General features: G+C 36.2%; 1 protein-coding gene across 2 annotated transcripts in view; it reads left to right on the plus strand.

Moving 5' to 3' along the window:
• Positions 1-25,793, plus strand: part of DYM (dymeclin) — a 351,414-nt gene that overhangs the window by 107,883 nt on the left and 217,738 nt on the right. For both annotated transcript variants that reach the window (XM_075993890.1, XM_012769895.3), the window contains exons 9-10: positions 20,973-21,155; positions 24,016-24,194. In XM_075993890.1, the coding sequence (XP_075850005.1) occupies positions 20,973-21,155; positions 24,016-24,194 (362 nt within the window). The remainder of the gene's footprint in view (positions 1-20,972; positions 21,156-24,015; positions 24,195-25,793) is intronic.

A 25,793-nucleotide genomic window follows, 5' to 3' on the forward strand; every position in this document is an offset into this window, starting at 1 on the left:
CTATAAGCTTTCATAAATATTTTTATTGTCTTTATTCTGTGTAGATCAACCATAATTTATTTAAATTGTATCTTATTGTAATTTATATGGTTATAAATTTTCGCTCTTGCAAGTATTGTGGCAGTGAACATCTTTATAGCTGATGTTTTATAATTTGGATGATTTCTTTCAGAATTCTGGGGCATTTTGATTGGGGCCTTTAGGTTTTACAAAATAAGCCAGTGAAAACTTGCATTCATTTTCTTTCTTTTGGATTTTTGTAAAATATGTCTGTATTTAACTTTACAAGCTATTCATGAGTTTATTTTTTAAACTATATATTTTTAGCAAACTCTAGAGTAGTTTGTTTTAGCACTTCCATTATATTTTTAATAGAAAATACTTGTTTCAGATTTTTCTCCAATAGACTGGTTTCTTCCAATTCAGTAACAAAGTGTTGACATGTAGGATTCCAATTACATGGTTACAATTGAGAGATATTTTCAAATGATTATATGGGCATTTTGGTATGACAAAATGATATGCTTTTAAGAGTGGCAAGCTCTACTAGCTGAGCTATCTGGGCATTCCTCCATTTGCTTTTAAATTTTATTTGTATGTTTTATTTAAAATTCTGGCAGAATTAGAAAATAATTGAGCTGGTTATTTGAAATGTATTTATTTTAAAAAATTAAAACATGTTTTTCAATCTTTCATGTAGTCAGTGTGACAGCAACGTAATTTAATCAGATTGTAAATGTTGATGGTGTTTCACAGTGGGCAAAGACGAGTGGACAGTGAGAGAATTCTCTGAAAAGAATCATTGCTGTGTCTGAAGCTTGTGATATCATACATAATTTCATCATAAATGAAATTCAGTATTTAAGAAATACATTTTCTTGGCCAGGTGTGGTGGCTCATGCCTGTAATCTTAGCACTCCGGGAGGCCGAGGCGGGAGGATCGCTCAAGGTCAGGAGTTCAAGACCAGCCTGAGCAAGAGCGAGACCCCATCTCTACTAAAAATAGAAAGAAATTAGCGGGACAACTAAAAATATATAGAAAAAATTAGCTGGGCGTGGTGGCACATGCCTATAGTCCCAGCTATTCGAGGCAGGAGGATTGCTTGAACCCAGGAGTTTGAGGTTGCTGTGAGCTAGGCTGATGCCACGGCACTCTAGCCCAGGCAACAGAGAAAGAAAGAAAAAAATCTGTAACCCTGTATTTAGATTCAGCCAGTTTCCTTATACTATACTTTATACTGTTGGATTTTTTTTTTTTTATTTCGGCATATTATGGGGGTACAGATTTTAAGGTTTCAATAAATGCCCTTTCCCTCTCTCCCCCCACAAGTCTGAGTTTCCAGCATGACCATTCCCTAGATGGTGCACATCTCACTCATTATGTATGTATATACCTGCCCCCCTCACCCCTCCCACCTGCCCAATACCCTGTTACTGTAGTACCTATGTGTCCACTTAGGTGCTGCTCCGTTAATACCAGTTTGCTGGTGAATATATGTGGTGCTTGTTTTTCCATTCTTGGGATACTTCACTTAGTAGTATGGGTTCCAGCTCTAACCAGGAAAATATAAGATGTGCTATATCACCGTTGTTTCTTAGAGCTGAATAGTACTCCATAGTATACATATACCACATTTTATTAATCCATTCTTGGATTGATGGGCACTTGGGTTGTTTCCACAGCCTTGCAATTATGAATTATGCTGCTATAAACATTCGAGTGCAGGTGTCTTTTTTGTAGAGTGTCATTGGATCTTTTGGGTAGATGCCCAGTAATGGGATTGCTGGATCAAATGGTAGATCCACTTGTATCGCTTTAAGGTATCTCCATATTGCTTTCCACAGAGGTTGAACTAGTTTACAGTCCCACCAGCAGTGTAGGAGTGTTCCTCTCTCTCCGCATCCATGCCAGCATTTATTGTTTGGAGACTTTTTTTTTTTTTTTTTTGAGACAGAGTCTCGCTTTCTTGCCTAGGCTAGAGTGAGTGCCGTGGCGTCAGCCTAGCTCACAGCAACCTCAAACTCCTGGGCTCAAGCGATCCTCCTGCCTCAGCCTCCCAAGTAGCTGGGACTACAGGCACGAGCCACCATGCTCGGCTGATTTTTATATATATATATTAGTTGGCCAATTAATTTCTTTCTATTTTTATGGTAGAGACGGGGTCTCGCTCAGGCTGGTTTTGAACTCCTGACCTTGAGCAATCCGCCCGCCTCGGCCTCCCAGAGTGCTAGGATTACAGGCGTGAGCCACCGCGCCCGGCCTGTTTGGAGACTTTTTGATAAAGGCCATTCTCACTGGAGTTAAGTGATATCTCATTGTGATTTTGATTTGCATTTCCCTGATGATTAGAAATGTTGAGCATTTTTTCATATGTTTGTTGGCCATTCTTCTGTCTTCTTTAGAAAAGTTTCTGTTCAAGTCCTTTGCCCACTTTTTAATAGGGTAAATAACCCTATTTAGATTTAGTAAATAGATTTAGATTTAGTAAATAACCCAAATAGTTTTTTTCTTTCTGATTTTTGTGAGTTCTAAGTATATTCTAGTTATCAGCCCCTTATCAAATTGGATTGTATTTTTGATTCATGTTCTTTCTTTTGGGCTTGGACATAACTCTGATAATTATTGAAATGATATCAAATCTAACTGCATTTTTTTATGCCCTTGTCTGGCTCTACAGTAACAACACTAACATGATGCTAATGACAATATGGTTTTTAAAATCCTGTCTTCTTTCTGTACCATTATGTTCTGTTTTCTAGCCTATTAACATTTCTTCATAAATATAATTTTAATGGTATATCATATGAATCCACCCAAATTTATTTCATCTTCAACTTATGGTTAGTTATTTTGGTGGTTGTCAATATTTTGCTATTCCAAGTAATACTTTGGTGTACATCTTTCTAAGTTACATTGCAGTAGAACCTACTGGGTCCACTATCATCGGAGCCTTACTACCTGAGCAAGAAGCCATTGGAAACATGGTTTCATCTGCCAGAGATCCCACCAGAAACAAAAAGAAAAATGGTTTCTCTATTCTTTTCCCCTTCCGGTCTCCTGCCAGTGTCTTCCATTGTCAGAGCCTAACCTGAAGCCAGCAAACGAAGATGTTTGGGAAGTATAGTTTGCAGGTTTCTAGATGCCTGTGATACAAATCATAGATGGGAGGGTTTAAAATGAAAGCAACAGATATTAAATGGCTAGGATCGTGATCCTTATTTTAGAGATGTTACATAATTTTCTTGAAGTCACACAACTAGTAGATGGATGATAGGACTGAACTTAAAAATCATATGTGGAGGCCGGGCGCTGTGGCTCACGCCTGTAATCCTAGCTCTTGGGAGGCCGAGGCGGGCGGATTGCTCAAGGTCAGGAGTTCAAAACCAGCCTGAGCAAGAGCGAGACCCCATCTCTACTATAAACAGAAAGAAATTAATTGGCCAATTGATATATATATATATATAAAATTAGCCGGGCATAGTGGCACATGCCTGTAGTCCCAGCTACTCGGGAGGCTGAGGCAGAAGGATCACTCGAGCCCAGGAGTTTGAGGTTGCTGTGAGCTAGGCTGACGCCACGGCACTCACTCTAGCCTGGACAACAAAGTGAGACTCTGTCTCAAAAAAAAAAAAAAAATCATATGTGGCTTCAAAGCCAATGATGTTTTCATGATACCACCTATCTCTGTTTCCATACAATATGCCATATGTGTGTAAGATATATATATATATATGACTGTATGAGTGTCTCTTTCTAATATTTTGAAACATTGCATAAAGAGCATTAGAAATTATGAAAATTAAAAAGGTTAGCTACCACTGTATAAAAGCCAACTGTTTTCATTCTTTCTCATTCGTTTCCAGCTTTTGTCTCTATGTGTATAAATATATTTTTAGCAAATTAAGTATTTTAGTAGTTTCAAATGTTAAGTAATATCAAATATTATCTTATTAGAATATATTAAGGGTAAATATATAAATAAAATAGCTTATTACTATATATTTGAAAAGTTTGAGTTCTAATGAAGAAAGGGAAGTTTAAATTTAAGTCGTCACTTATTAATTTTAGTTGCTGACTTGGTCACTTCAGGAAAGCAGGCAAATTCTTGCTGCAAGTCAGCTGAAGTTATTTTCCTTCTTTTGGCCCCATGATTAATAGCACATGTTTTGAGGCATCCTGTTATTCGTATTCAAAGGGAGGATGTTATGGTACTTCTGACAGTTCTCATGTTGTTAATAAAGCTCACTGGTTTATCTGGGTGCAGTTGTTTCCCCTGAGCTAAGTTAAAGGACATGAAGGATAGGGTATGGAAGGTGAACTATCTGTTCTACCATCTCAAATGAAAGGGCATATTTTTGGAACACTGCAAAGTTTTGAGACATTTCAATGTGGTATGGCAGTGACTGCCGGTTGCTCCCCTGCCCCATTTTAGCTGACTTACATGGGTACCAAGAATAGACCATATTTCTCAGTCTTCTTTGCAACCAGGTATGGTCCATGTTTTGGCCTATGGAATGTAAGCAGAAGTGGTGTGGGAAAACTTGCAGGTGGAATTCTTAAAAGGGAGTACATGTACCCATCTCTTTCCTGCTGACTTGAATGAAAATGTGATGGCTGGAGCTGGTTTAGCCTTGTTGGATCATGAGTAACCTTAGGAATGGAGACAATACACAGTGAAGCAACAAGAGAAAAAGAGCCTGGCTTTTGACCATCATTAAGGCACGTGGGCACTCCGCTGCATCTACCTTTGAACTTTTGTTGAAGCCATTCCCTGATTTATACACTTGGGTGATGATAACATCATAGAATGGGTTATTTGTAGAAGTTATTATCGGAACCTCATAGCAAGCAGAGTGGAATGAGAGAGAGCCCTGTGATTCTCCCTCTCCAGGTACCAGTTTTTCTTCTCAGTCTCCCTATGTGTTTCATACTCTTCACAAAATAAAACATTTAAAGAGCAAAAGAAGCAACAAAAACATAGTGAATTACATGAAGAATCTTTTTTATTGTTAAACAGACTTTGAATTCTGAGAATCATAGTAATTCACACATTGTTGAGAAAGCCATTAGAGCCTTTTACAGTGCTCTTTAAGCTTAGCCTCAAGGGCTGAGGCACATGAGAGCATAACCTTAGGATCTAGGAATTTTGTCAGAAGCCACTTAGCGCATGCTTGGGTTTCATATTTTATCTTATAAATTAATGCACATTTTAAGTTACAACATGTGCAGTAAGGGAAAAATTTTGATTGTACAACTTGATGCAGCCATAAGTGAGCAATTGAATAAGGTGAGAACATATAATTACCTGTTGGATCTGATAAAATGGAAGTTGTTGGTTACTTTGTCATGAATTATTTAGTTGGGGTGGTGTTTAGGAAGCTAGGGTGTGTTGAGGGGAGACTGGGAGTTAGATAGAAAAATAAGGCAGCAAATGGAAGGGGACATGGATTCTAGGAAGGTTTTTTGTGTTTGGTTGGAAAATTGCATAACATGTTTGCATACTGTAATAGGAATAATTTAGTTCAATTCAAGAAATTAAATTTAAATTTTTTAAAATGCCTGCATTACATAGAGCTTATTCTACATTTAATTAGTGACAGAGAAATCGACATTCCTAAAGATAGAGAAGAGATATTTTTACCGATTTATAGCAGAAGTGAAGGCAGCATATGTACAAGTTGATGCAGATAAAATAATGTAGATTTCTAGGTGGAAAGACAAGGTAGTTCTCTTCTGACTGATTCTATTTTTCAGTTATAGAAAAAGATGAGAGCCAGCTGAACATGAAGATTGAGGATTGGTATGGAAGTTTAAAGAGAACAGGAAAGTCAGTTTTCTTAGGCACCTAGGGACATGTAGTAGAATTGCTGGGCAGAGCTGGGGCCCACTTGAGATTTGTGGTGATGAACTTAAAGTGAGAGCAAGTGGAATGGTTGTTATGTTATTCTTTACTATGTATGAGTGCTTTGGGATGTGGAGAGTTGCATTTAATCAACGTTGGGGTTTGGCCAGGCAAATGTGATAGAGGGAAGACTGAAGGAGTTAGGAAGGAACATGCAAGGAAGTGATTCTGATGCTGATACATAGAATGCTAGCTGGGCAAGGAAGGAAGTAAAGACATGAAGGTGATAATGGCCAATGAGAAAAGTAGTGAAGGTAACTGACTGAGTTAAAAATTGTTTGCATTGGCACTAAAGGATATGACCTGAAAGCTGGAAGGTGACACCCAGGGAGTAGAATGCATGAATTCAAAGTTTTAATGGCAATGCAATTACTAGTAAAAAGAATGCCCAGGAAGATTGGCTGAGGTAGAATAGAGGAGTGGGCACACAGATCAGGGACTTGGAGGCCATATTGTTGGGTGGCTTCTCTGCAAGTGTGTTGAAATTTAAAAAATGAAGACAGGAGTAGTGTGGCGGGAAAGACAACGAGCCAGGTGCTCCACTTAGCAGAAAATGAGCAGGAGTGATGGAGGTGTCTGTGGATGACTCTAGCAAGGAGGGTTGATGGGTGTAATAGTCTGATGGGCTGTTTCAAGGTAGCTGGGTATGTGAGGAGAAATGGTTTGGAAGCTGTAAAGAAGAGCCAACTCTGTGGCACATGGGTCATGGAGAGAGAAGAAACAGGTCACCGCTTGAAAAGCCTTATTTTTTTTTGAGACAGAGCCTTGCTTTGTAGCCCAGGCTAGAGTGAGTGCCATGGCGTCAGCCTAGATCACAGCAACCTCAAACTCCTGGGCTCAAGCAATCCTTCTGCCTCAGCCTCCCGAGTAGCTGGGACTACAGGCATGCGCCACCATGCCTGGCTAATTTTTTCTATATATATTAGTGGGACAATTAATTTCTTTCTATTTATAGTAGAGGTAGTATAGTAGGGGTAGTATAGTAGGGGTCTCGTTCTTGATCAGGCTGGTCTCGAACTCCTGACCTCGAGCAATCCGCCCACCTCAGCCTCCCAGAGTGCTAGGATTACAGGCGTGAGCCACCACTCCCAGCCTTGAAAAGCCTTCTAAGAAAGAACTATCCTGAGGGGACACCAGGTTTCTGTTAGGTCATGGATATTCAAAGAGGCTGAGATTGAAAATACTGATAGTTTTTTCTGATGCAAGATGTATATGTCACAGGGCATAGTTTAAAGGCTTGTGGGATGAGGGGTCAGTTTAGTGGATATTTGAAACTGTACGACTCTAATCCCAAGTGTGATGCAGCTTTAGACCTCATTACTGCTGGAGGTAAACAGGGCCAGAAGGCATAATATAATAGTCTTGATCTTTTAGGGGAAGGTAGGTAATGAGTTCTTTTTTTTTTTTTTTCTCGCTTTGTTGCCCAGGCTAGAGTGAGTGCTGTGGCATCATAGCTCACAGCAACCTCAAACTCTTGGGCTCAAGCAATCCTACTGCCTCATCCTACTGAATAGCTGGGACTACAGGCATGTGCCACCATGCCCAGCTTAGTTTTTCTATATATATTAGTTGGCCAATTAATTTCTTTCTATTTATCGTAAAGACGGGGTCTTGCTCTTGCTCAGGCTGGTTTCGAACTCCTGACCTTGAGCAATCTGCCCGCCTCAGCCTCCCAGAGTGCTAGGGTTATAGGCGTGAGCCACCGCGCCCGACCTAAATTGGGTTTTATGCGAGTCAATTTAGTTAAACCTAGATAATATGATTAAGCACACTAAACCACAGTATATCTTATCATGCTGAAAGAGAAGGAAAAAGAGAGTGCTCCTGTCATCTGTTGCATGGCAAGGCTCCATTCTCCACTCTCAGGATACCTGGGACACCACACACGACCATAATTCCTGACAGATGGGCTGAGTGCAGGTGCCAGAGTCAGTCTGGATCATGCACACTGCTAAAGCTTAGCTTCTGTATATTTCTTAGATGAAAAAAACAAAGCACTAATGATTCCTTTCCTCACCTGCTTTGGAGCCTACTAGTGTTAGTGTGTGTTTATTAACTGCTTATTAAATTGAATGTTTTGGGGCTATTTTTTCAGTTTCATAAATACTTTCAGACATTCCTATCTTTCGTGCATATTTTACATTTACTACATGTGACCTTGTTTTGCTGATTACTTATATTTTGGGAACTTTCTTGATTCATTAATTCGAAATCATCTTTTTCAGATATTTATATGTGCGCTGTCATTTCAAAGATTCTAGTTTTCTAGTGGCTAACCATCTTACCCTTTGGTAGATGACATTGCTATTGCTGCTTTTAAGGTTTGAGACAATATATCCTTTATAACTTAGGGTTTCTTCTAGATATTCTTAATAAAATTGAAAGGGTCAGAGTTCTAGGAAGCAACTTTCCATCTTTCCTTGAATGTGACTTTCAACCAGGGAGCAGTAGTTACTCCCTGGTCCACAATGATTTTGCATGGAACCAATTCTTAATTCTCATAAAACTAACAGCTAGAGACCTAGATGGAAAAAATAACTTAATTAAGGTAGGAATAATTCTATACGGTATACTTTATTATGTCTGCAGTCATTTGGTTTGTATTTACTCGTTCATATGTGGAACTTGAATGATAATGTAAATAATCAGCCTAAGATTTTACTATGTAGAAACTTTTATTTGTAGGTTCCATATGAATTCTTTTTGGTCACTGTTATTATTAAAGTTAATAAGTTTTATTCTTTATGTTTTCCAGTATGTGAAAGTAGTGTTAATCTAGGTAGGGTCTGACAAAATCACATATATAATTCAGACATCAATCTTGATTCTTATTTGGAGAAAGTAAAGAATTTCATATGAATATTTTTACATGAAACAAATCAATCTGCAGAAATGCAATATTAAAATACATATTATTTCCTCATATAATGTAATACAAAAATTGTGCTTGATCCTAGGGGACAAAGGAATCAAACCACGGTGAGGAAGGGAAGGCCTTCTCTCAGGGAACCCACAGTTTAGCAGGGAACACAGTCTTGCATGGGGCAGCCATGGGAGAAAGGGGGAGAGGTTTGTTTAACAGTAACAACAAAGTTTCTAGACACTGTAATTTTCTCAGGTTTGATACATTGCAATTGAATACATTTGTATTTCCTCAGCTGAAGAATGAGTGAATGGCTGTATTGGGTTGAAGCTTGTTAACTGTGTTTCTTTTTTGCCACTAACAAATCTAAAGTTTCATGTTTGTTGAGGCACTTTGCTGTTAGTAGATAGAAGTGTGCCCAGTTGTTGGAAGGTTAAAGATCATGGATCATGGAAGAAATGTTGTAGGGACAGGGCTTATTGTGTTTCAAGAGGGAGTCACTTGTGGTGGTATACACTGTCAGATCTTTACAGACTTGTTTCTTTTCCTGTAAGTGGTATTTCTAGAACTGCAACCATATCCATACAATTGCCATGATTTTGTCTTATATGAGTACAACTTGAATTCCAGTTTATTTGGTTCACTTTAGAATGATTTACTTTTTAAAAGTTTTCAGCATATTATTTACTTTATTCTGATACTAGGTGATTAAGTCCTTAAAAATTCTGAGATTAATATGCTAGGTGTATCTATTCCTAATATACATAACTACTAAAGGTTTTAAAAAAGTTTTCCTGGGCTTCACTTAACCATCCCACACGGTATCACTGGTCCATGTACCATTTGGAGAACACTACTTTAGGGGAGGACATTGGGACATATGCAAGGAAGTTACTGGGAATCACATGTGGGCCAGTTTAAAGGAGGGGCTGGCTGGCCTCTGAGCTCACTGTGCCCTTTACTATTTCATGGATCATAGTTAATTTGTTTATTGTTTTTGTATGTGCTTGAGAGATTAGGGTTTATCTCTGAGAACACAAGGTTTTTTATTTATTTTGTTTTCTTTTATGCTTACATTTTAATATATTGCTTGGCTCATCAAAGATTTTCAAAAATGTTTACTTTAGGGATATATGAATGTACAGTTTTACTGAGACAAATTAATTCTATTATCTTTCATTGTTTTTCTTTCTTTTTTTTTTTTTTTTCATCCACAGGGACTGATTTCATGTTTTTCATTTTTTAATACAAATATCAGTCTTCATAATTATTGAATTATTTCAGTGGATTTTTTCAACTTTTCCTTAACAGTTCCATTCTCTATTCTTAAACTTTTAAAAAGTTCCATATGGCTTATGTTATGCTGATAATAAGTCAGAGATTCTGATAGATTTCAAACTACAAAGGTAGATAAAATGTTTTACTGTGCTGTGACTTTTTAAAAACATTTTCCTTTTTTTAATTATATATACTTTTTTTTCTTTTTTGGAATGGTCAAAGCATTCCTTTTGGGAGACAGGATATCTGTAGTAATGTGTTGTTTTGTGTTAGGAAAATTGAATTTGACTGAAAATTGTTTTAGGAACTATCAGTCGCCAGATAGTTTGAGAGTGCTTTAAATGTAAACACATGTAAAATAGTGAAACTAATAGTGACCACTCTTCCCCTTTCCTAGCATTACAGTATGATTGACCATACTTCAAGATTGTGCATGTTACTGTTTTACATTCATTTTAAGCTGGCAAAAATACTTGTTGAAGATTGTATTTTCTAAAATTATAAGTTGATTATGTAGAAAAAGAGGTATTGGAGGACTTTGGCCTTTAATAAAGATATAACATTAAGCATGATTTTGTTTTCTGATTAAACTAACACTTTCTTTTAAGAAACATTGTTGTTCTAAGTATATCCTATTAACTTTTTTTAAATTAAATTTTTTTTCTGTATGTCCATTTTAGAAATCACAGCATTCTAATGAGGACAAAAAAGCCCCCTTTAGTTCCGGTATACAAACATAACCACTTTGAGCATTGTGGTAGACACCTGTCATCATCATTATCATCATTTTATAGAAAGAGATGTATACTGTTGTTTTTTCTTAGTGATAAACATTTTTATTTAAGTGTAACATATGGAAAAGCTCACAGATTATTGTGTATAGCTCAATTAATTATCAAAAAGTGAACATGTGTTTGAGCTTAGGAGTTCGAGACCAGCCTGAGCAAGAGCAAGACCCCGTCTCTACTATAAATAGAAAGAAATTAATTGGCCAGCTAATATATATAGAAAAAATTAGCCGGGCATGGTGGCGCATGCCTGTAGTCCCAGCTACTTGGGAGGCTGAGGCAGCAGGATTGCTTGAGCCCAGGAGTTTGAGTTTGCTGTGAGCTAGGCTGACGCCATGGCACTCACTCTAGCTTGGGTAATAAAGTGAGACTCTGTCTCAAAAAAAAAAAAAGTGAACATGTATAGTCAGGTGAAATAATTCCAGCACCCCAGAAACCTGTCTCACACATTCTTCTAATCACTCTTCCCTCCCAACTGCTAAGGATACCACTATCCCAGCTTCTAACACTGTAGATTAGTTTTACCTGGTTTTGTATTTTATATTAATAAAATCATATTGTATATATTATTTTTTGTTTGTCATCTTGTGTTTAATTTTGAAATTCATCATTGTTTTTGCTTGAAGCATAGTTTGTTCATTTTCATTACTATATTCCATTTTAAGACATCTCACATTTTATTTGTCCTTTATGCTGTAGTATGTATTTGGCTTATTTCAAACTTTTGACTGTTAAAATACTGTTGCTATGTACCTTCTCATATATATCTTTGCTTACATGTAAGCATTATATGGGGTTAATAATTATTAGTAGACTTGCTGGATTCTAAGTATGCATCATTCAGTTTTAGTAAGGAGAAAGATAGAATCAAGGTTATTGAGGTATAATTTATATACAGTAAAATTTACCCTTTTTAGTGTATTGTTCTATTCGTTTTGACCAGTGTGTATGGTTATGCAATAGCCACCATAATCAAGATATTGAACATTTCCATTACCCTAAAAAGCCCCCTTGTGTCCCTCTGTAGTCAAACTCTAACAACCCACCCACCATTGTTATACAGTGCAGGCACTTCCCATTCAACTTCAGTCATCCATTCATGAAAATCAGTCATTCCATTAAAAATGTTAATCTGGAACTTATTTTCCTTTATTTTTAATTTTAAAATGTATATAATAACACCAAAGAGCTAGTTTTCTAAAATACACTAAGAAGCCTATTTCTAAGTAACTGTCATTTTTTATGTAAAATGCTTAAAACATGGCTTCTTAATCAAGTAATGATTAATGAACAGTTGTTTTGTAAGTAGTAAAATACTCTCTTCCATCTAGTCATTTTTCTTCCCCACTCATTTTGCTTCCCTTGCCAGAATTTTCTTTAACACTTTCTCCGCTTTTCCTCTTAATACACTAAGTAACACTCAGCAAAATCGAAGGGCTCAATGTGAAAGGTCTTACAGAACCATGTGTAGTATGTGTGCCCAGTGGTGGAGAATGGTTCACATGGGATGTGACTCTGTGATGCTCTCTTAGTGCCAGCATAGAGACATCTATGAATACTTTGTTTACATGCAGTTCAGTTTCTACAATGTCAACAATTCTTTCATACCAATTATCTTTGTATAATCAATGAAACTTGATTTTTTTCCTCCCATATATTATTTTATTCAAAATATTTCGTTGAGTTTTGGAGATATAAATATGAAATACTATTTTATAAACATTGGTTGAATATTTGGTATATTCTAGGAAGTTTGGATATTAAAAAATAGGTGACATTCTACTGGGAAAATGTTAACCATGTTGATGTTCTGCATGACAGCGTGGGTTTCTAACCATGGGCATGGTTTTTTATTGTGTTGATGAGTGTGTATGTCACCATTAACCAGTTCCCTCTTATTAGATATTTTAAGTACACCTTTATATTTTTGCTGTGAGTTAAGATGAACAGCCTTTTAATTTGATCTTTGCACTCATTTTTTAGGATAATTGTAAAATTGGATTTGTTAGGCCCAACTAGCATTTTAAAAAGTGCTTTTGATGCGTATTACTTTTGATGCGTATTGCCTTTGATCCATATTGTCCTTCAAAAAGATTGTGCCTATGTATAGTTCTACCAATAGTGTCTAAAAGTTCCTATCTGCTAGTGCTCTTATCAGCAAGTATTACAATTTAAAATATAGGATGTAAGCCTATTTTTAAGCCTTTTAAAATATCCTTCAGTAAGAATGATACTTTGCAAGGGAACAATTTAAGTTTATAAGTTGGTGGCCTCTAAGGCTGCAGTCCCAAATCCCTGGGCTGTGGACTGGTACCAGTCCAGCCTGTTAGGGACATCCCCCCTTCAACATCCCACCCCCAACCCGGGTCCCTGGAAAAATTGTGGAAGGGTAAGTTGAGAAGCAGGCAAGGGATTGAAGCTTCATCTGTATTTACAGCTGCTCCCCATTACTCGCATCACTGCCTGAGCTCCATCCCTCCCCTCGTCTGTGGAAAAATTGTCTTCCATTAAACTGGTCCCTGGTGCCAAAAAGGCTGGGGAACACTGCTCTAAGGTGTATAAAACATGAGAAAGAAGTAGCTCTTTCCCATCAAGGAGTCCACAGGAAGACTTGTGCATATGTAACATACCTAAGTATAATACAAGTCAGGTAGTGGTGTAAGTGATAATACAATAAATAGAAGGAGATGTAACCCTAATGCTATGAGAGCAGAGAGGAAAGAATGGTTACTTTTTGCTTCATGTATTAGAACAAATGGCTGCAATTTAAACCTAGAAGTATTTTCTAAGCAAGAAAAAAAAAAAAAGAAAATTTTAAAGAGGGAGGAAGTGGAATGGCATTCTTGGTTGAACTGTAAGTATGTAAAATTCATAAACCAATGGCGAGTTGTATTTACTGGTAGGTTTCTGAACTATTTCTTTTCCCAATGGTCATGACATTTAGGTAACATTCTCCCCCCTTCCCCCAACAAACTCACTGCAGTTTATTTATTTGCTTTTCTCTGTATCATTTCAGTTTCTCCTTTAGACTGTAAGCCCCATGGATAGAGCATTATTGTCTTTTTGGTTCATCAGTGTCTAATCCAGTTTCTTGCAATTTGCTCCATCTATAGCAAACCCTTAATAAATGTTGAACACACACTATGTAAGTGTGTAGACGGTAAGCATATATTTGGGAACACCAAGACAGCAAGCTTACTGTGTGCTACAGTATAGATTGGTTGAGATTCTTGAAAGAAATCAACTTAAGGCCAGGCGCGGTGGCTCACGCCTGTAATCGTAGCACTCTGGGAGGCCGAAGTGGGGGGGGAATTGCTCAAGGTCAGGAGTTCGAAACCAGCCTGAGCAAGAGCCAGACCCCGTCTCTACTGTAAATAGAAAGAAATTAATTGGCCAACTAATATATATAGAAAAAATTAACTGGGCATGGTGGCGCATGCCTGTAGTCCCAGCTACTCGGGAGGCTGAGGTACAAGGATCGCTTGAGCCCAGGGGTTTGAGGTTGCTATGAGCTAGGCTGATGCCACAGCACTCTAGCCCGGGGAACAGAGTGAGACTCTGTCTCAAAAAAAAAAAAAAAAGAAATCAACTTAAAAGAAGTTAAGTGGTCATCAGACAAATATTTTTTCTATGTGAATTCTCCTGGCTGTTATCAATGTCAGTATCCTGCTGGTGATACTGTATTACAGTTTTATAAGATGTTACCATTAGAGAAAACTGAGTAAAGGGCACATGGGATCCATCTGTGTTATTTCTTACAAGAAAGTGAATCTACAGTTATCTAAAACAGAAAGTTTTTAAAAATTATGATGGGGCTGGGCGTGGTGGCTCACACCTGTAATCCTAGCACCCTGGGAAGCCGAGGTGGGAGGATGATTGTTCAAGGTCAGGAATTTGAAACCATCCTGAGCAAGAGCTAGACCCCATCTCTACTAAAAATAGAAAGAAATTAATTGGCCATCTAAAATATATAGAAAAACTTAGCTGGGCATGGTGGTGCATGCCTTTAGTCCCAGCTACGTGGGAGGCTGAGGCAAGAGGATTGCCTGAGCCCAGGAGTTTGAGGTTGCTGTGAGCTAGGCTGATGCCACGGCGCTATAGCCCGGGTGACAGAGCAAGACTCTGTCTCAAAAAAAAAAAAAAAATTATGATGGGCAAAGATTTTTTTTTTAAACTTATCTAAGCAATGATATTCTGGAACTTTATGATACATAACTGCGTTAGTTATGATATTGATTTGGCTTTTAGTAGAGACCAGATACCAGTGACTTAAATAAGATAGAGAGCTTACATTTCTCTCATATAAAAGTCTAAGTTAGTCTAGGTTTATGGGCATGCTTGCTTCCTAAGGTCACCCAGGGACCAGAGTTTCTCCATTCCTTGTGCAGTGTCCTCATGCACAAAGTCTGGCTTCCCACCACTGTGCTTGGGTTCTAGCCATTGGAAAGGATGAGAATGTGAAGAGGAAATAGCTCCCTTTTAAGGATATGACCTAAAACTTGCATGTGCTACTCCCATTCATATTCCACTGGTTGAAATTTAGTCATATGGATATAATTTGTTGTAGGAAAGACTGGGAAATGTAATCCTGCCCAGCTGAAAATCCTAGTGTATTCTGTTTATCAAAAAGAAGAAAGGGAACAAGATATTGGTGTCAGGTAGCTCTGCCACAGTGTTTGTTCTGGAATGTATATCCAATAACTTTTTTGGTGAAACTTTCTTACTATTTTACTATGCTTATATAGGAAAGGCACGGATGTCTCAACAGTTAGTTGCATTTGTTGGATTGTTATGGCAATTAAAGTTGGTTTGTATGTGGTTATTCTAATGCTTATCTCCCTGTTACCCTGTTCACTTTCTCAGTGGCAGAGTATGATTGTGAACTTTCCTTCTTTGTATTTTTGGTTCCTGGTATAGGCCCTAATCCTAATAGGAACTCATTATATATTTATGGACTAATTATTCTTTTATAGTTGTTGATTGAACATTTCTAGCAGAATTTTCATACATCTCTAACAGCTGACCTTCCTTGTCTTTATTTCTTTCATGGTATCTGGTTTGTTTTAATTATAGGTTTAAAATATATGAATATGACCCTATTAGCAGATTTTTATAGCTATGACTCAATATGTAGTATAATCTATTTTTTGTATGTTCTGATTGAGTAGTGTTTTGTAGTATCTTTGTTAGATGTAAGAAATCAATTATAGTTTAGGAAGTAGCGTGTTTAGTAATATGAAAAAGTGGTAATTTACTTCTATTTTGTTAAATCTTAATAAAATAACATTTGTTTTTGAGTTCAACATTTTAAAAAATGAGAGCTCTTTTCTGCTTGATTATTTTATTCATGTTTCAGTTTGTCATACTTTGTATCTTCCTCACATTTTGACTGTTCAAGAATAAATACTCTTCAGTCAATACTTTTAAAAAACTTGAATCAACACCAGATTTGTTCTTTTAGTTAATTTCAGTACTTTTTACTTTCAGTTAGCTGGATTTTAAGTTTATTTTGAGGACCCGAGGGATACAATTAAAGAACTTTGGGAACTATCCTTCATTTAGTTTTTGGAACAGAAGGAAATATACTGTAACTTTCCCTTATTTTTCTGGTGGAGAGGTTCCCCCCACCCCAACAGGAAAATGCAATTCCACTAAGATTCTTGGGTCATAGATCAGAGGCTTGGACCAGCATAGAGAAATGAGCTTTTGGAAGAATTCTCATTCAATATTATGGGCCAGTTTAAACTATACTGTAGGCAATGACAGGCCGCTTCATCTTTCCCTGTAAGGAAAGGCAACATTGCAGTACTGTTTACCAGAAAAAGGAAGGAGGGCTATTTGTGTGTGGGGGGTGGTGGGGGTGATGGGGTGGTGGGAGACGAGGGGAGCTCAGGGAAAGATGAAGGAGTTTACTCAAAAATGTTAGTTTATCTAACAGTACAAGCAGCTTCTCAGCTCTCTTGGAAAATCTTGGAAGAAAGGAAAGTGACGCTATGCTGAAAGAGAATCAGAATTTTGTTAGTGAAATTTGTCCAGTGGTAGTCAAATCTCATTTCTGCCAACAATGAAGATGAGCAGCTGTGAAGAGAATCCAAGAAAACACTTACATTTGACCTTGGAGAGCATTTTGTGATTATTTTTGTTTCAGATTAAATGTTGTGTGTATGTGTGTGTGTTTGTTTTGGCTCATAATACTCTTGAGTAGAAGGAATCGGCTTAAAATTTTTAAAAATGTTACAGATAACAAACCAGTCCCAAAACAATTAATACTTGGCTCCTGGCTGTATTCTTTTATATAATTTGATTTTCTAATTAAATGTCATCTCAAGTGTTTCAACTATGTCAAGAACATTGTTTTGAATAAATATAAATTTATGATATATAATTATCAGTTATTGGTAATTTTTATCCAAGTTTTCCTAATGGAAAGGAGGGAGCACACTACGTAACAGAATCTTTCCTGTCTTTTTCAATCATCTTAAAATCCTTTTGTAAAAGAGTGAAGCTATAGGGTAATATTACACTGAACAAAATCTAAGACTCTCTTCCAGCACCTTCATTCCCACTCTGCTCCATGACCAGAAGTGGCCACTGTCAACAGTGGACTCCACCAGGCCCTGTAGTTGGACTTACATGCATCAATATGTATATTTATAAGTTTTTAAAACAAATAGAGCATATCATTTGTATATGTGTACTGTTTTGTGATTTGACTTTTTTACCTAATGCTATACTGATGAGGTTTTTCCATATCCCACATGATGATATACCAGTGGCATGTATGTTATTGTTATTTTAATTTTATTCTTGTACATTTATTTTAAATGGTGTCAATGAATATATTATTATTGCAAAAAATTTAAGCTATACAAATAAAACAAAAATCCTCTTTGAATTCCATGCAACCTCATATCATTCTCCAGAGGTAATTCTCTGTTACTAGTATTATGTATGTATATTTTGTCCTTCTAGGTTTTTTTGATGTATTTATATACATCTATATATTTACAGGTATATGTGTATATCTCTCTTAAAGATAATACCTTGGTACATAGACATCTACCTCTTTATATTCCATGGTATGGGTTAACCATAATTTATTACCATTGTTACTGGTGAACATTTACATTGTTTCCATTATTTGACCGTTATAAACATTGTTACAGTAAACATTCCTATACATGTACACATCTTTGTGTACTTATTCAAGTTTTCCCTAGTAGAGAAAAAAGAATTGCTGGATTGATGGGGATGTGCATTTTAGTGTCAGTGAGAACTGCCAAATATCCTCCTGAAAGCCTTATACCACTTTTGTCTCTTACTATTGGTAAATTTTCTATACCTTTACCAATAGTACTGTTATCATTTTTTCAAAAAAATTTTCTGTTCTCATAGATCTCATCATTTTAATTTTTTCTTTTTCTTTTTATTATTTGAACTTTTATTGCCTATTTTTATTTTGGGTTACTTTCTTTTACTGATTTGTAGATTTTTTTAAAAGTCCTTCTGTTATATATATTGCAAATGTTTTCTCCTTCTATGTTACTTGTAACTTTATGATATATTTTATCACATAAAAGTATTTAATTTTTAAGTGGTCAAATGACTGTTATTCATATCTGCTTGAATTTTGTTTCTTTTCTTTTTTTTTTTGAGACAGAGTCTCGCTTTGTTGCCCAGGCTAGAGTGAGTGCCATGGTGGCAGCCTAGCTCACAGCAACCTCAGTCTCCTGGGCTCAAGCAATCCTGTTGCCTCCGTCTCCCGAGTAGCTGGGACTACAGGCATGCGCCACCATGCCTGGCTAATTTTTTCTATATATATTAGTTGGCCAATTAATTTCTTTCTATTTATAGAAGGGACGGGGTCTCGCTCTTGCTCAGGCTGGTTTTGAACTCCTGACCTCGAGCAATCCGCCTGCCTTGGCCTCCCAGAGTGCTAGGATTACAGGCGTTGAATTTTGTTTCTTACGTAAGAAAAAGGCTTCCTTATACTCATATTTTTATAGTTAAATGGTAAAAAAAGATCAAATATTATTATCTCTGGGGCATTTATAGAATTTTTTTTCTTTTACTGATTTGGAATTCTACTTTTTTTTTTTTTTTTTAGGGGAGTTAATACAGTTGTATGGAATTCTACCTTTATCATAAATTTAGTTCTCAAATACATGTAGTTCTGTTCTGAACTCATTTTACTTCTATTGACCTATTTGTCTACTGTACTGCCAAATCACATCTTTAGAAGACTAAAAATTTATAAATTTATAAAAAGTTTGCTACATCAGTGAGAGCATATCTCCCCATGTCAGTCTCAGGAATTTTTTCTTCTGTGTTTTTTCATCTAGCAATGTTTTATTTATACTGTATTACAAAATATCACATAAATTCCTGTTGGTATTTTGATGGTTATTATACTGAATTTTCGATCACTCAGGGATAGATTTGACATTTTTGTATTACTGAATCTTTTGTCTGGGAAATGTGCCTTTACATTAATTCAGAGCTCATGTGGCCTTTGGTTAAGATTGGTGGTAGTTAACCTAAAGGTCTTAGATATTTTAGGTTTATTTCTGAATAAAACTAAATCTAATATTTTATTTGATTTGTTACTATTATAATTGGCATTAAATATGTTTTCTCATTTATTCATGTATAAGGCTTTTGATTTGTTGTTGTTGTTGATATTATAGCCAAAGAACTATATCAGCAGCCATTAGTTCTAATGATGTGTCAGTAATGGAATATCAGTTTATTTATTTGCTTTTTTTAATGTTCTAGAGTACCACTGTCCAACAGAAATATAATACAAGCATACATGTAATTGTAATTTAAATTTCCTAGTAGTCATATTAAAAAAGTAAAAAGAAACAGATGAAAGTAATTTCAATGATATACTTTACATAGGATATCAAAAATATTATTTCAGCATGTAATTAGTATAAAATATTATCGAGATACTTTACTTTTTTTTGGTATTAAGTCTTCAACGTTCAGTATATATTTTATACATGCAATTTTGACTACAGTAGTTACATTTCAAATGCTCAATAACCATAAGTGGCTAATAGCTACTGTATTCAACAGTACAGTTCTAAGTGGACCAAGAAATTGCTTGCAAACAATGAAGAGTTTTTCCTATTTTTTCTCTTTTTTTCTTGCTTTAATGTTTTTGCTTGAAGCACCATTAGTACAGTGCTGATATTGATGATATTAATGGAAGTATTTACAATGTTTTTGTTTGTTTGTTTTTCCACCAGAAAAATTTGATTATTTCACTTTGATTTACATGTCATTTAATACTTACAATGTTTGACCACTATGGATTTCTGGATAGATGGACTTGAGAAACCAAAGAGGTTTCCTTCCTTTTCTAGTTCGTAAGAATTTTTAAAAAATTAGAAATAGGTTTTAAGTTTTATTTTAAAAAGTGATGTCTATTGAGATGACCATATTTTTCTCCATTTTTTTAAATGAAGAGAAATAAATTAATACTTTTAAAATGGTGAACAATTCTTGTCTTTTAAAGACAAAGTCTCTTGATCATGGTTTTTATTTTTTTAAGAGACAGAGTCTTGCTCTGTTGCCCAGGCTAGAGTGCAGTGGTGTGATCATAGCTCACCTATGAGCCTTGAACTCCAGGACCAAGTGATCCTCCTGCCTCAGCCTCCTGTGTAGCTGGGACTACAGGTGTGCATTGCCCATGCCTGGCTAATTTTTCATATTTTTTGTAAGGATGGGGGGTCTTGCCTTATTGCTCAGGCTGGTCTGCAACTCGTGGCCTCAAGTGATCCTCCCACCTCAGCCTCCCAAAGTGCTGAAATTACAGGTGTGAGCCACCATGCCCAGTCCCATTTATTCTTTTAACAAATTTATCTACTGGATTTCATTTGCTTTTGTTTGATCTAGGGTACCTAAAAATAAAAATCCATATTTATTTCTCTGTTTTCTTTTAAATGCAGTCAGTCCTTGTCCAGTTTTTATATCCAGGAGGATTTTTCTGGCCTTATCAAATGTGTTTTAGAGATATAAGTCTTGTTCTGTACTTTGGAACTGCTTATTATAATATATGAAACAGAATATTGTAGAGATTTACATTCATCATATTGGTGGTAGCACATCCTCACTGTGTGTTTTCTTCTCCAGCTGGGCTCTGGACTGTCTTCACGCTGGGCGGCGTGGGCAGCAAAGCAGCCACTCCTCCAGAGCTCTCTTCCCCTCTGGCCAACCAGAGTCTGCTGCTTCTGCTGGTGCTGGCCAACCTAACAGACGCTCCCGATGCTCCAAACCCCTACAGGCAGGCCATCATATCTTTTAAGAACACACAAGGTTTGTGACATTTTCCCCTAATGATCCTTCTAATGAGGAGAGTATTGTTTACTCCATATCGTTTATTGTCTTACAGTTTTGGAGATGAGTGTCTATTGTATATTTTCATATTGGCTAAAAATGAGAAAAGCTTATGAGTTTTCTGACAATATCCTCAGGAAGGTCAAACATATCTCAGAGAGGGCTGTGATCCTTAATATCAATTTAAATAAACCTTTCTTTCAGAGATAGCCAAACCAGCATGTGCTTTATGTGGACTGGCTTGTCCTACTTTTAGGGATAGGAATTATCCTGGAAAACTTCTGATACGATGTTTTAAATTTTAATTTAAAGTCTATAATCTAGTTAGAGTTTTATCAAACTAAAAATTAAGATATAAATCAGCAAAGTTTTTTTCTGTGAAGGGGTGGTGGCTTTGTGGCAACATATGTTCTCTACCCCTGCCATTGTAGCACGAAAGCAGCCATGGATAATTCATAAATGAGTGAGCATGGTTGTGCTTCAGGAAATCTTTGTTTCCAAAACAGGTGGTGGGCTGCCTGTGGGCTGTGTTTTGGTACTATAAAAAATGTGTTTTGGTACTATAAGAAATAGTAATCTCTTGTCAAAACATTACACTTTTAAAAGCCACATTACTATAGTCATGTGTTGCTTAACAATGGAGCTGTGCTGTGTGGAATGTGTTGGTAGGCGATTTTGTCACGTGAACATCATAGCATGTACTTACATAAACCTAGATGGTGTAGCCTACTACACACCTAGGCTATACAGTATAGTCTATTGCTCCTAGGCTATGAACCTCTACAGTGTATTACTGTACTGAGTATTGTAGGCATTTATAACACAATGGTAAGTATTTGTGTATCTAAAACATGTATCTAAATGTAGAAAAGATAGTGAAAACACGGTATTATAATCTTATGGGACCACCTTTTATGATACATGGTCCGTCATTGAGTGAAATATTGTTATATGGTGCACGACTGTAGTTAGATTTTCTAGATGTTTCTAACAGTCATATAATTAAGATGGGTGGAGAAGTATAGTTATTGGATAGGAAACATTGTAAAGGCTTCTGATGCCCTGTGCCATGTTCCTTCCAGATCTGTTCTAATACATGTTTCATGTAGACAGTGGCTGAGTGTTAGCTGTGCCATTGACAATTTTGGCACCATCATTTACAGAGTGTCTTAGTCCACTTGTGCTGCCACAACAAAATACTTGAGACTGGCTAATTTATAAAGAACAGCAATTTATTTCTAAGAGTTCTGGAGGCTGAGAAGTCAGTCCAAAGTCAAGGTGCCTGCAGGTTTGGTGTCTGGTCTCTGCTTCCAAGGTAGCACCTTCTAACTGTGTCCTCATGTGGTGGAAGGGACTGAAGGGCAAAAAGGGCTGAATGCTGTGTGAAACCTCATTTATAAAGGCCTTAATCCATTCATTGGGGAGGAAACTCATGACCTAATTACCTCTTCAAGGCCGCACATCTTAGTATTAATATTATTGCCTTGGAGATTAAGTTTCAACATGAATTTTGGAGGGGACACAAACATTCAAGCCATAGCACAGGGCAATAGGGAGTCAATAACAATTTGATGGTTTAAAAAATGAAAATTCCTGTATCTGGTAGTAATTTTTTATTCCCATCATGCTTTTTAATGCATTAAAATATCAGTTCTTTGTGTTGTCATGTTCCAGTGTTTTATTAGATTTGATTTTGATTTTCTGTGAATTTATCACTTGAATTTATCTTTATCTCCTTTTTTTACTTCCTAACCTTGCTTGCTTCAATTCCTATGCAAATCTAGTTAAGAGTTGGAAAGAGGCTATGTCAGTTTTGGAATATCAAGAATTTTCCCAGTATGGGCTGTGATTTTTGCTTTTCATTATTCCAGTGATTATTCTTTTCAAAAAAAGTTTCTTAGCAGTTGTAGTCAATTAGGTTTAAGTTTTCCCTTAAACAAAAAAGTTATAAAAGTTTCCTGGTAGTTGTCTTAGGCTTGGTATGTTCTATTCATTATAGAAGCTAATGTTGAGCACAGATGGTCCCTGATTTACAATGGCTTGACTTACAGTTTTTTGACTTTATGATGGGGTGAAAGCCGTATATGCTCAGTACTATATTCAGAAAATTCCATGAGATATTGTTATAAAATAGGCTCTGTACAGGGGAACTGTACATGTTCTGAGAACATTTAAGGTAGGCTAGGCTAAGCTATGATACTTTGTAGTTTAGGTATATTAGATGCATTTTCAACTTAGGATATTTTCAATTTATAGTGGATTTATGAGAATGTAGCTCCATTATAAATTGAGGAGCACTTGCACTGATTTTGATATTATTTTAAAACTAGCTAAATTATATGTTCTGGCCATTTTCTTAATAAATGGATTAATAACATTGGTGAGTACTTCAGCCATGATTTATTCATTTGGAAGAAATTAATCTAATTTCAAGGCTGTTTTTTCTTTTTGACTCTATTTTACAAGAGGACTTTCTGCCTTATATAGAAACTATATCCTTCATCTCTAGATGTCTCTAGGATTGATGGCCATTTAGCTCTCAGTGTCCTGGTTAAATTGTAGCTATTAGAGAGCCCTTTGCCTAGCACATAGTTCTGTTTATTTAAGTTCATTTTCTTATGTCAGCTATATTAATGGGAAAATAATATCGAGGTCACACTATGTGACTTAGTTATTTTTAAAATAACGTTTAAACTATAAATTGAAAGTTTGACTCTGAAATGTAGTGATTTTAAGAAAATTAATGGGAATTAAGTTGTACACATTACTTTAACAATATTTATTATTTATATAAAGCACAATCCAGAAAATATTGATATACTATTTTTCTGTATTCCAGATAGCAGTCCTTTTCCGTCATCAATTCCACACACCTTCCAGATCAACTTTAATAGTTTGTACACAGCTCTGTGTGAACAGCAGACCTCTGATCAAGCGACTCTCCTCTTGTATACATTGCTCCATCAGAACAGTAATATTAGAACATACATGTTGGCCCGTACAGATATGGAAAATCTTGTAAGTATCTTATGAAACAGTCCATGCTTTTCTTATTTTATAATATTTTGAAGACTAGTTTTCCAAGAGGATCAGTCTGTTTGCCTGATTACCACAGTGGTGATGGTCAGGAGATAGGGACATGTAATCAGATACAGGCAAAGGGTATGAGTTTCTCTGGTGAATGAGATAGCTACTGTTGAGATTGCCTTACAGGGCAGAAACAGCAGAGTCCCCAGCTGGCTTGACAAAGTTTTCTTTTTTTTTTTTTTTTTTTTTTTTTTTTCTTTTCTTTTAACTTTGGGGCAATAGAAAGTATACAAAGTTTTCTTGTCCTTGAGGTCTTTAACAGCCACCCATTGCCCATATTTCAGCCTGATTAAGTCCTCTGAGAAGCACCCTCTGCAATTCTCAAGGAGATTTTTATATCCTCTTAGTCTCTTCTAGTTGCTAAGTGCCTGCCCCATTAGCTTCATGTAATTAGTCACACTTGCAGCATATTCTTGATGAGAATAGCTGAAAGGAAGGGCAATTTTTCAACTGAGGTACCCAAGTGCCCCATCGTTTCTGACAGGCTTAGACTTTAGAGGTATCTGCACTCAGTTCCTGGAGTGTTACAGTTATTTTAAGGTACCTTTGCCAGACATCACTTAAATGTAAGTAAAATTAGTTTCCAAAGTTTTGCTCATAGACAAAAGCTTCTATAAGCAATCATTGATTTCCTTTAGAACTAATGTATAAACATGAATATTTATTTAAGGGGAAAAGTAAACTGCCTCACCAAGATGCTAATATTGTTTCAAATATATAGTATACAGATAACTCTGGACCTTTCATGTGTTCTTAAAAATGTGAACATTCCTGAAATAGGCAGCAGCTAACTGACAGCAGCAGAATGTCCCTTCTGCACCAGTTTTTATGGGTTTGTGGCAGGATTCTCTAGGTATCTGGTTACTGTTTTTTTAGTGTTAAATCTAAAATACTGTGCAAATAGTGAGGAAACATGAATTAGAATTCATTAAGCATATTCTACATCAAATTGACACTAAGAACAAAAATGTGATGAAAGAACCTGTGTCCACACTGGCTATATATAGGAAACATTGGATTAAATAGCAAAATTGAGAGTAAAGGTATACTGCTCATGTGAATAAAAACTTCTAAAGAGAAGGCTGGTTTCCTGATGGGTGTGTGCATAAGCCACTGTGCCTGGCCTTGTGTAGACTACTTTGATAATTTCTTAATTTATGTCCCATCTGTCCTTTTGTCTTTCTTCTATAATGTTACTGAAGCTTTGGTTAGAAACTCTGTTATCAGCAGGAAATTTTACTGTACTGTTCTTATTATTGCTAACAATTCTTTTATTCTACAATCTTTGATATTAAGATGGTAATGTTTGACACAGTGTTTCTAAGACTAGTGTATTGTGTGTAAGTCCCTGTAAGGCTGGAAGCAGACCTGCATCTATTCAGGATCACGTGTTGATGGTCTGACTCACTGCTGTTTGACTTGACTTGTTTTAACTCAAGACTATTTATTAATCTAGTATAACTTCTTGTGATGGATTTTTAATTGGCATCTATTAGGATAACAATACAAGGACTCCTAAATTTCTTTTTC

Source organism: Microcebus murinus, chromosome 17, assembly GCF_040939455.1.
Source record: "Microcebus murinus isolate Inina chromosome 17, M.murinus_Inina_mat1.0, whole genome shotgun sequence".
In the NCBI taxonomy this organism is placed as follows: Eukaryota; Metazoa; Chordata; class Mammalia; order Primates; family Cheirogaleidae; genus Microcebus; species Microcebus murinus.